The sequence below is a fragment of the Pteropus alecto genome, unplaced genomic scaffold, assembly GCF_000325575.1.
Source record: "Pteropus alecto unplaced genomic scaffold, ASM32557v1 scaffold222, whole genome shotgun sequence".
NCBI classification, from domain to species: Eukaryota; Metazoa; Chordata; class Mammalia; order Chiroptera; family Pteropodidae; genus Pteropus; species Pteropus alecto.
Genome location: NW_006433716.1, coordinates 338,873 through 351,495, shown reverse-complemented (window position 1 = coordinate 351,495; position 12,623 = coordinate 338,873). Strand labels below are relative to the sequence as shown.

The window sequence follows — 12,623 nt, the reverse complement described above, 5'->3', positions numbered from 1 at the left end:
TGCAGTATAAGCCTCCCTATTCTGAGTTTAGTGAGAGCTGTGTTATTTTATATGATTTACATAGTAAACTTCCATACAAGATTTCATTTGGTCAAAGAATTCTGTAGGTAAAAGTTGTTTGAAAACCAATATTCTAAAATTTATCTTATTTTCTTAAGAGTATGATAAAAAAATATAAATGCATCCTCTTACATAGAAGGCTTTAATGATTTTCCGTAATCATCTTTGTGTTTTCTTCTAAGAGAGTAAACTAAAATGGACATTAAGGAAATAGAAGCATTTGAGGGTTGAGAAAAGAAAGATGTAAAATAAGTCTGCTGATGGGGCCGAATTTTGTACAGGTCAAGTAGAATTTTTTTCGTACAAGGACTTTTAGATCCTGAACTATGGTTGAATAAATTTAAGGTACCCTATTTAATTGAAACCAAAACCTGAGTAAAATTAATTGCTGTTTTTTCCCTCAATGTACTAAGGATTATTGCATACTTTTGTTTTCAGGAAGGAGAAACAAATTAGAAGTGTAGAAGAAGAAATCGAACAGGAGAAACAAGCAGCAGATGGCATTATCAAAAATATGCCTCCTGAAAAACAAGTCAAGTACATAGACATGAAAACCACAAATGAGAAATTGCTTCAGGTAATACTAATTACTACTTTGTGCCAGGCATATAGCAGTCTTGCTACTAAAAATATGAGCAGAATCGACATCCCCTGTGAGCTTGACTAGACCTACTGATTAGTCTTCATTTTAACAAGGCCCCCAGATGATTTGTATGGCTTTTAAATTTGAGAAACACTGATCTAGAAAACTTGATTTTCTTGTACTGCCTGATAATCTAGCTTTTGCTATATTACTTTTTCAGTGTTATACATCCTTCATTTTTGCATGTCATAAAGACACATGAAAACACTTGTTTTTTAGTGAATGAATGGAAACATTAAAAGGCCTCATATATCACAGCCATATGAATATTTACTTTCTGGTAATAAAGACCAAATCTTTTACCTGCTATGTCCTTGATTTGAACAGCAGTTGCCTCCTAATCATGATGGTGACTCAGATTTGCATGTTAGTGTTCTTTTATGCCCAGATGTTCCTTAACTAGTTGACAGAGAATTAGTCCTCACAGATGCCAATAATGAAAGTAGTTCTAGTTTCTCAAATATTCCTTCATTGGCAGTTTAGTGTAACTTACTTTAGACAGGATTTATAAGAAAATGAAACACTGAAGGAAGTATTACAGAAATGCCAAAATACTATCAAAATATAGTTAATCTTACACAGGGGTTTTTGAATGAGTAATCAGTTCAAGGGTCTTACCTCCTAGGAGTGAGCCATATAAATTGCCTTGATTTTGGCCCTGAAAGAAATCAGGCACATTTTAAGCATTCTTACTACAATGAAATAAAATTTAAAATGATTAATTTTTAAAAATAAATAGAGCAAAAGATATGAAGACATGGTTAAAAAATCAGAATTAAAAATAACTAAACAATGGCACCATTCATTAATTTTAAGGCTTCCGATATTTAATATGGTGATTACCTGGGAAAAGGTCTGGCTACCCATGACAAACTTGTAAAGTATTTTGAAAGGTGAATCACGGCAGAGGTTTTAGAGAAATTGGCAAAAAAGAGAAATAATGAATGTTAATAAATTTTAGTAAAATCATAAGATTCGTGTTGACGATATGTACAAAGTTTCCTTTATCACATCCATATTTGAAATGTTGAGAAGCAGAGAAACAAGTTTATTCTTAATTTAACTTGTATCTTGCTTTCTTCCTTTTTTTTTTTTTTTTTTAGGAATTAGATACACTTCAACAGCAACTAGATTTACTAAACATGAAAAAAGAGAGTCTGGAAGCCGTAAGTATAAAATCAAATAAAGGTTTTTATATTACTCAGTTACAAAAGATAATTCAGCTAAACATTTTTATGGAACTCCATCAAGTACATATTTATTTAACAGTTTACTTAAAAGAGTATAATATTTTTTGTTCCCATTCAGGACTATAAAAGTCATAGTTTGATAAGAAATTAGATTCAGTTATTAAGTACCTACTGTGTACAAAACAAGTCATTCATTCTGGGGCACACAAAATCTAGTGGTAATTTAAAGACGTGAACAAGAGACTAAAAATGAAGAAGAAAGATCAGTTATCATTAAAGATGTAAAAGCTTGTATTTATTTTCTTATTTATTTAAAACAATTTTAATACACAAAACAGATCATGTTTATGGTAAAAAAATTTAAGTAAAATGAAAAAATGTGTCTCTTCCCTCTTTTCAGACAGAACTACTATTACATTTATTGAGTGTTTATTGTGCTTTTTTTCATTTCTTGACATACACCACCAGCATTGTCATTTAATCTTTACAACAATCCAATAATCCTAACTTGATTTTATTATTGTGGAAAACCTCAAGTGGCATTCACACTTGTATGCTGTCTGCAGCTCTTTTTTTTCTCCCCACCTAACATTCTCTCTTAAATACCTATCCACATCAACTCTTAGAGAGCACCCTCATAATTTTAAAATTACTGCTTTGTAATACATTGTATAACTATAACACATTCTTGTAGGTAAATAGGTTGTTTATAGTTTGGGGGGATTATAAATAATGTAGTGAAAACATTTTATGCAAAGTTATATGAGTATATCTTAATATAAATTTATTGCAATGGGTCAGAAATTATACACTTATAAAATGTTGGGAGATTGCCAAATTGCCGTCCAAAAAGGTTGTTCCATCTTTTACTCTTAGGTCCAACATATAAGAGTGCCTATTTTTGCCTGCACTCATTGACAGCAAGCATTATCCATTTTTTCCATATTTCCTAGTTTAATAGGTAAAAATTACTATCTTGTTTTAATTTTCATTAATGCAAGAAGTTGAGTATCTATGTATTCTTTAGGCAATGTATTTTTTTTTCTGTGAACTACTTTTTCACTTCGGTATACTGTCTATACCTCAAAACTTTGCCTGCTTTTTTTGATTTCCTGTGGATTCAGGTAGATATCGTGACGATAAGATTATTAACAATCGTAGATAGACAAGATTGTTGTCACCTAGTTTGTGAAAGAAATAAACATGGGTATTTTGTTATTCTTTTGGAAATTTGTTATTAAAAAATAGTTTGCTGAAAAATATTAAGATTTTTTAATATTGGATTACCCATATATAGGTATACATAATTTTTATTTTCTTGGATCTCCCTGGTAATAGAAACATGCTTCAAGGAATAAGGACAATTAGTATTAACACAGTCAGCTTGTAGAATTCCTCAATATTGTTTTTTAGAGCATGTAGGAGAGAGTCAGATCTCATTTTGCTTGACAGATTTAGTTTCCACAGGAAAAGGTATAAGCTATAACCTTAGATTTAGTGTTTCTATTGATACCACTCTTCTTTGGCATCAGTTTACACATATGCCTAAAATAACAAGAATTTTAAAAAATCGATGGTACTCTCAAACCAAGAAAATGTAAGTCACTCTTCTATTTAACTTTTGCCAGATTCTTTGTATTTTTTTTGACTTATTCTTCCAGAAAACATTCTGTCAAATATTAGTCAACAAATATTTATTGAATATCGCGTGCTCACTACTATGCTAAGTATTAGTTCATAGTGGTGTGAAAAATCAGGTGAAGGGTCATCATGAGCTTGAGTCTTCAGGAACAGTTTTATCAAGATACAATTTGAACAAATCTGTAGGATGGTTAAGTATTAGTTTCCTAGTGCTGCTGGGTGGCTTAAACAACAGAAAGTTCCTCAGTTCTAGAGGCCAGCAGTGTAAAATCAAGATGTCAGCAGAAACATGCTCCCTCTGAGATTCTGGGTAGAATGCTTCCTTGCTAGCTTCTGGTGGTGGCTATCAGTCTTTGGTGTTCATTACTTGACTTATAGCTGCATCACTCCAATCTCTGCCTGTGTTACCACATGGCATTCTCCTTATGTGTCTCTGTCTGTTCTGTATTCTTCTATAAGGAAACCAGTTATACGGGATTAAGGTCTATCCTAATGACCTCATCCTAACTTGATTAAATCTGCCAAAATCCCATTTCCACATTAGGTCACATTCAAAGGGTACTGAAGATTAGGACTTCAGTATATCTTTGGGGAGGACACAACTCAACCCATAACTTTGTGAGAAAGTATATATATGACCTATTCAGGGGAAAATATTTTCCCTTTAGAGATAGTTTTTTGGTCTTTGAATTGGATGTTATGGTTTACGTTGTACATGCATTGTGACATTTTCTTTATTATCTTCCCATTGGTTGAGGTGTTATCATTGTTCAGGTCTTATATTTAGAAAATAAAATAAACTAAGGCTACCATTTTCTTGTGAATCTTAGACTGAAAATAGCTTATGAAAGTGTATAGGGAATTATTTTTATTCTTCCAGTTTAGAAATCTGCTTTGTACCATTATTGATTACTATAGATGCTTGATAGCTCTTTTTAAAGATGCTAGTGGTTTAAATTTGTCTTTATTCTTATAAAATAAACCTTTTTGAAAATAGTTTTTGATAAAATAATAGATTTTGTTGTTGTTCTCTTCAGGAAATAGCACACTCCCAGGTAAAACAGGAGGCTGTATTACTACATGAAAAACTTTACGAGTTAGAGTCCCATCGAGATCAAATGATTGCAGAAGACAAAAGTATGGGATCTCCAATGGAAGAGAGGGAGAGATTACTTAAGCAGGTAGGAAAAACAAACATATTTATTTTAATATGTCAGGATTTGGTAAATGTGTTGATTTATTTAAGGCATATAAATTGAGCAGAAAGCCAATAAGTGTATTGTTTAAAGAAAAAACAGTGAAAAGTGAGCTACTTGATTAAGAAAATCTAGGTAAGTAATTTTTCACATAAACTTTTTTGACTTAAATCCTAATTTTCATGCTTGTTTTGATTTGTATAAGGAAAACTTGAAACTTTATTGGTTACTAAATAGATAATCTTATTGAAGACCTGTTCCATTATTTGTTTTGGGCTTTGTATTTAGAAAATGAAGTACTCCAAGGCTAATGACATTTTGTGGTTATTACTGTCAGTGCCTCCATGAATGAGTGGAATTAAAATTTTAGTCCTGTAAAATCACAATAAGTCATACGTATTGAGTAGCTTTCTTACTACCTCAAGTCTGGCTTTAATTTAGTACTAAATTATAATTAGCCAGTTATTTGTCTTGAGACACCCTAACTGTAAGGCTCTTAGGAGAACTGCGTATGTATTTAGGAACAGCTCCAGTCAGGAGCCTTCAAATGAGACTCCTTCGTGGTCTTAGATGGATCCAAATAGGTTTGGAAGAACCTTAGAGATCAACTCAGGAGCTATTTAAGTGTTAGAATCATTCCAGGAAGGTATTAAAATCTAGAGTCTCTGAAGTTCTTTTGAAAGAGATCATTGGCGGCAGAGGAGGAGTTATCTTGGGATAGGATTGCTAGGTAAAATACATAACTAGTTAAATTTGAATTTCAGATAAGCAAAGAATAATCTTTTAGAATATATATATACACACATATATATGTATATATACTCACACATACACATGTATGTAAATATGTAGAGAGAAATAAGTATATTTCAAATATTGCATGATGTATATGTACCCTAAGTTATTTATTATTTATCTGAAATTCAAATGTAACAGGATTGCTAAATCTGTCAATCCTACCTTGTGTGTTGGGAGTGGGGAGGAGGTGGAGACAGTATCAGAATCCTATAAACTGACCCAGGCCTGAAGGTGTGTTAACCTCATGGTGCCATGTGGATTACTATGGAAATATCAGTCACCACCCTTCCTTTGAGGAAGAAGGATAAATTTGTAAATAGTTCCTTAATGATGTTTCTTTTAACTTCAGAGGTTGAAATTTAAGAATTAAGTGTCAAGAAAGTGATGAGATTTGACATTTTAGTACAACATACCTTAGAAAGAAATTCTCTTTAAGATAGCCTCACAATGAATGATTCTTTAAATACTATTTTCTTTTTATGCTTTTATAGGTTAAAGAAGATAATCAGGAAATAGCCAGCATGGAGAGACAGTAAGTACATTTATACTAGCACATTTTACATCTCTTTCTCATCTTTTAAATTATATTCTAAATATACAAGAGGTGCATCTTGTTACAGTAATTTTTCACTGGTTCACATTGATAATATTGATGCAACTTTCAATCTTACTTTCAGTTTTAACTATATATCATACAATTCACATATTTGAATTGTACAATTCATAAATTTTTATATATTCAGTATATTCAGAGTTTTGCAACTATCAACTCAGTCAATTTTAGAACAGTTTAGTCACCCTCATTAGACATCACACCCCTTAACCATCATCCCTCCCATCCCCTCATCCCAGCGTTAGACATCCACTCTTATGTCTCTAGATTGACCTATTCTGGAAATTTCATATTAATGGAATTATATAATATGTGGTCCTGTGTGGCTAGATTGTTTCACTTAGCATAATTTTTTTTAAGGTTCATCTTTTGTAGCATGGATCAATATTTCTTTTTATTGCCAAATAATATTCCATTGTGTGGATATACCATATTTATATATCTGTTCATCCATTGATAGACATTTAGATTGTTTTCATTTTTTGGCTGATAGATCATGCCAGTATGAAATTCATGTACAGGTTTTTGTGTGGATATGTTTCGCTTCTCTTGGATATATACATAGGAGTGGAATTTATGGCTCATATAATGACTCTATATTTAACTTTTTGAGGAACTGCCGAGTTATTTGTCAAAGAAAGTGCATATTTTACATTTCTACCAGAAGTGTATGAGGGTTCCAGTTTCTCCATATCCTCACTGATATTTGTTATTATCTGTCTTTTTGGATTGTAGTTTTCTGAGTTGGTGCAAAGAAGTATCTCATTAGGGTTTTGATTTGCATTTTCCTAATGACTGATGATGTTGAGCTTCTTTACCTGTTCTTATCGGCCATGTGTATATCTTCTTCGGAGAAATGTCTGTTCAGATCCTTTGTCCATTTTTTAATTGAGTTATTTATCTTTTTATTATTGAATTGTAAAAGTTCTTCATGTATTCTAGATAACAAATCTCTTAATAGGTAAATGATTTACAAAGTTCTCCCAATCTGTGGTGATCTTTTCACTTTTTTCATGGTGTCCTGTGAAGCATGAAAGTTTGAAATTTTGATGATTTCTAGTTTATATTTTTTCTTTTGTTGCTTGTGTTTTTGATGTCATCTAAGAAACAAGCGCCTAATCCAAAGTCACAGATTTATACCTGTTTTATTCTGAGTTTTATATTGAGTTCTTACATTTAGATCTGTGAACCATTTTGAGTTAACTTTTGTATATGTTATACGAAAGAAGGCTAATTTTATTATTTTGCATGTGCATATCCAGTTGTCCCAGCACCATTTGTTGAAATATTCTTTCAACAAATATTATTTAATATTCTTTTCTCATTTAATTATCTTGCACCTTTGTCAAAAATCAGTTATATAGAGATACAGGGTCTTATTTCTGGACTCACAGTTCTATTCCATTGCTATATATAGCTGTCCTTATTCTACTACCACTGTCTTGATTACTGTAGCTTTGTATTAATTATGACTACCTTTTACTAGAATTTTAGCCCATATAATCTTCTATCAATGGTAAATTTTATCTTATTTTTAAATTTTGACACTAATTTGCCAACTTAGTTCAGTTTATACAAACCTACAAAAAAGGTTGCTAAAGATTTTTCACTTCCTTAATATTGTAAGTCAAGCTCAAAAGAAGTCTGAGGAGGAGTCAGCTTTCGAAGCCAGGCATCCTAACATTCTCAGAATATACTTGCACTCCAAATGTGAATCATGAAAAAAGATCTAGAAAAGATTTTTTTTCTCTAAATCTGTTGTATTATCCTCAGAATAGGCATGTTATTTCTAGATATTGTTTATGTAGCTTAGAAAATATTTAAGATTTTCTAACATCATCATGAAATGTTTTTACTGAATACCTATATTATCTGTCATAAATTCATTAAGTAATATTTTCAACAGGTTAACAGATATGAAAGAAAAAATAAATCAATTTAATGAAGAAATTAGGCAACTTGACATGGATTTAGAAGAACACCAAGGTAGTATTTCTGATATTTTTATAATGTATATTAACAGTTATATAGCAGTGTTAGTACAGTACCTAATTTGGGCCTTGGGGACTATTTACCTGGGATTTACTGTTTAATTCTTAATGATATCAATAACTTTAACTACTAAAATACTAAACTATTATAATATTAAATATTATAATATTAAATTATTTAAGCCAACTAAAAACTTGAAATAACTTTAAATGATTATATAATAACTTATTTTCTTTGGCAAAGCAGTTTTTTTAAATGACATAAAATGGTTTTATTGTTACAGATTTCTAGGTTATACTTCCTCAATGTGATCAATTATTAATTAACTGGGATAACTGGTAGAATTGGAGGTGGTGAGGATCAATCAAGTCACAAATATCACAAATAATCCAGAAAGAAATAATTTTCTAGGGGCCCAGCAATGAAGTAGCAAGTACTGATTTTTCTGATCCTCTCTCTAGCAGTGAGATTTGAAGAGCCAAGGCCAGAACCAGAACACATGGGGAATCCTGGGGTCTGAACAAGTAGAAATGCTGTGGTGGGATTTGGGAGTATAAGTGATCAGGGGAAGAGGTTGGACATTATAGTTTCCAAATCAGCTTCTCTCTAATAAGAGAGAGAAAGATGCGTTTTTCATGGCACTTTAATCACAGATTAACTGCAAACCAATTAATATGCTCTTGGATTATCAAGAATTGACTATATATATATTGTTATGAATCAGACATGGTGTTGTAAACAGTATGCATGTATACCTATATTATGGCTAAACAAACATTCCTAGCAGGGAAAAAAGGGTGTTCCTAATTTTTTACTTCAATTTTAAGTGCAGTGTATTCGTTTTATTTATACATTTTCTTGACTTATGAATAACAACATTAGCTACCATTGATTGATTACTTACCTGATCTTTGCAAGAACCCTTTGAAGCCTTGTAACTCCTTTTATACTTGTTGAAGCTCAGAGAAGTTATACATATTCCCACAGCTAATAAGGGGTAGAGTATATATTTAAACCAAGTTCTCTTCGACCCTAAAATTTTAATTCTCTTGCCTAATCTTGCCTTTCTGATATAAAGTCCTGAATTTGCAAAATAAAAATATTCTTGTGAAATGCTTAATTTTATTTACATATGGCTACTAATGACTTTAAATAAGGCATTTAAAGGCAGACAAACTTTAAAGTCCAGTTATTAGGTAAGTAAACTTACTTGAGCTTTCATTTTCTCATCTGCAAAATGAATATAATGGTCCTACCTCACTAAGTTTTTGAATATTAAATGGTATACATGGCAAGGTAGTCTCACAATAAATTTTTAAGACTAAGACCCTGTTATTTTCTTTAGTAAATTATTGTATTACTTTTAATTTATGTAGATTTAGTATTCTAGATTTTCTTTATTGATATTGTACATTCTGAGAAATCTGATACCGTTCTTGATTTTATAGGATACAGTTTTAAATAATTTTCCTCTTTCTAAATTTAAATCTCTAGCAGAATTCAACTTATTTTCCAGTAAAAAACTCATTTTGTGGGTAAAAATTTATTATTAATTGCTAATTCTAAGTTAAATATTTGTTTTGAATTTTAGCTTCCATTTTCCTTTTGTTTTATAACCTTCCTTATCCTTTTGGATTAACATAGAAGAATACAATCTATTATGTAATGTAATAGCAAAAAGCATTTATATATAAGTATATATGAAAATGTGTGATATGTAAATATTATGTATATTGTGTAAATATTGTGTGTTTTTATATTTAAAGATCGAGTTCAGGTATCCTTTTATCCAGCATAACCCTAACTTCCCTCCCTAACCTATTTCTGGGTTGGGCTAAGTGTGTGACCTCCTTCATTATCAGAGCACATTGTGCATAAATGTATCACTGTGCATAAATGTATCATGCATTGACCACAGTATGTTAGCACTGTCTACTTAGGTGCTTGTCTTTTGCCTTAAGCTATAAATCCTTAAGGACAAGGACTGTGTCTTACTCACTTTGGTAACCTCTTCTGTCAACACAATGTGTGGAAAAATAAACATTTAACAAATATTTGTGGAATTAAACAGGGAAAGAATTGTAGAATGAACTAATGGGCCCTAGTCACTTCGTTGGGCTCTCTACCCTTAGTTCTTTGGGTGGATGGATGCACTGTTACCCAGAGAAAGCTTGATTAGTTAGCAAAAGTTTTATTACTTTCTAGAGGATTTTTACCCTGGATTGATGATTTCCAGTAAAGTGGTAGGTTTTTACCTACATCTGTGTTCTCAGTAGCACGTGAATCAAAATTGTGGGTAATTCACTCCTTAAGATGTGGAGGATAATCAAGTTATTTTGACTTTCTGGTCCATACTTATCTATGCCTATAGTTTTATTACCTCTGGCCCATTTTATTAATTTCTTAGATCTCATCTGGCTTCTTCCATTTATGGCACCTGTGTATAATCCAGCTGGGTTACCTTTTGCTTTGTGGGAGTTCTAGTTAAAATAACATGAAACCATAAATGATGTTTATACATGTCTGATTTTGTTAGTGGTTGCTCTAAACTTTCAGTTTTCAAATAAACTTTAAAAAGGTTTGCATTAATCATTCTAAATTTGGAGGTATCCTTGGATACCTTATAGTTTTATTCTAAGGTATATTTATGTTCCCTGCTAGGTATTAATGATAGCCTTGTAATCCAACAACAACTTCCTGAAATTCATTATATTCATTTTAATAAGTCCTTAAAGTTATAATTTACAGAAGTTACACTGAGTAATTATGTCTCAAAGTTAACTAAATAAAATCAGTAACTTTAATTTGACTACTCTATGAAAATCTTCATTGTTCCTTGATACTGAGTTATCAGTAGTTTCTGTGGCAATCTGGAGTAAAACAAAAAAAAATCCTCATAAATACATTTAGACTTTTAACCAATTCTAGATGAGCTTCTTTGCCCTCTTAGTCTTTGTAAGTGACTTAAGAAAAATAATCTCATAACAGGAAATATTCATTATAGTAACTTATTTTTTTTTAACTGCTGGGAGTTTGATTCTGTCATGTTACATATTTGCTAGACTTCACCCAAATAGTAGTTTTACCTTATCGATGGATCGGGTAATTTTGTTATATGGGTTCTAAACATATTTAGGTTTAAATATGTATACCACCCTTGTATTTTATAGGGAAAATAATAATTATTTTTGCTAACTAGAAGCAATGAGAAATGGCTCTATTACATGGTCAGAAATTGGCTGCAACTATTACAGTTGTTACATGGTCAGAAATTGGCTGCAAACTGCCGGCTTAGCATAAACCTTTCTACCACTTGTCCATCTGCTTCCAGCTTCAGAAATTTTATTACTACTCTTTCCTCTTTTATTTTTCTCACTGCTGGGAGTTTTACTTTTAAAAATTCTTTTTACCGTAGCTTTAGTGGACTTTGGGCGGGTAGGGAGGAATGGAATTAGAATTATATGTGTATGTACAACCTGCAACCTTCATCAAGAAATTACTGGTTATAAACTTCACTTACCCAGAATTTTTAGAGTTTTAACCACTTTGAATGTACTTCGTTTTCTGTGTGTGTGTGTGTGTGTTTTGCTTCAAATGACTATTCTTAAGTGCTTTCCTTAACTGTGCAGTTAGCCTCAGCATGGAGGTTACCCCTTCCTGCTTTTAAAAATTTGTTCTTGGGTGATGTCAGAAACATGACAAAGTGAGAAATGTCTCCAGATCTCTCTCCTTGAAATAACTAAAGCCGAACATCTAAAACTCAGCAAAAAATACCCAAACTTCACACCAGCACATCTGAGCATGGGATCTGCGCATAAGAGCTACCACAGGTCAGAACTCTGGGTGTTGGGTGCTGGATTGGGAGAAACAAAGAAGCTACCTCTCCCAACAGAGCTCCTTGTAGGAGGAGGGGGAAGGGAGAAGGTGCGGTGAGTTCTCTGACCAACACTGCCTGGGAGAGCTGTGAGCTTCACGCAGCCAACGTCAGTGCCCAGGCATCAGGGCAGAAAGCAGAAAAGTGGGGTTGGCAGAGAAGCCGGGACGGCAGAGAAACAGCAGTTGATTACTATCAGTTGCAGTTGCGAAATTGAGACTGAGCCACAGTCCCGATCCCCCAACCCAGAGGGCTCCTCTATCCCTACCCACTGAGACTGAACACTTCAGAGCCCCAGCGGAATCTGAGCAAACAGTACCAAAACTGTCGCTACCATTAACAGGAACTGAGACTGAGGGTAGCAAGCGTGATTGAATATCTATAAGAAAAAAAAAAGGCATTATTAAGACTTTATATAAAGTGGGGATTCAAGAGGCTTAGATGCTATCTACTGGAAACCAAAAGAAAAATGCCTTCTTTGCAACAAGCTAAACAGAGACCTTTATATAATAAATCTTTCTGGAAAAAAAAAAAAAAAAACAATAACTTTCATTAATGCCCAGGCTCAAAATAGACCATTAACCACCATGAACAACCAAGGCAAAGGGCATCTCAC

At 32.4% G+C, this 12,623-nt stretch overlaps 1 protein-coding gene across 2 annotated transcripts in view; it reads left to right on the top strand.

Moving 5' to 3' along the window:
• The window catches only part of IFT74 (intraflagellar transport 74), a 74,922-nt gene that overhangs the window by 33,711 nt on the left and 28,588 nt on the right, over positions 1-12,623 (top strand). For both annotated transcript variants that reach the window (XM_006908341.3, XM_015586598.2), the window contains exons 9-13: positions 499-637; positions 1,807-1,869; positions 4,572-4,715; positions 6,020-6,060; positions 8,048-8,127. In XM_006908341.3, coding sequence (XP_006908403.1) covers positions 499-637; positions 1,807-1,869; positions 4,572-4,715; positions 6,020-6,060; positions 8,048-8,127 — 467 coding nt within the window. The remainder of the gene's footprint in view (positions 1-498; positions 638-1,806; positions 1,870-4,571; positions 4,716-6,019; positions 6,061-8,047; positions 8,128-12,623) is intronic.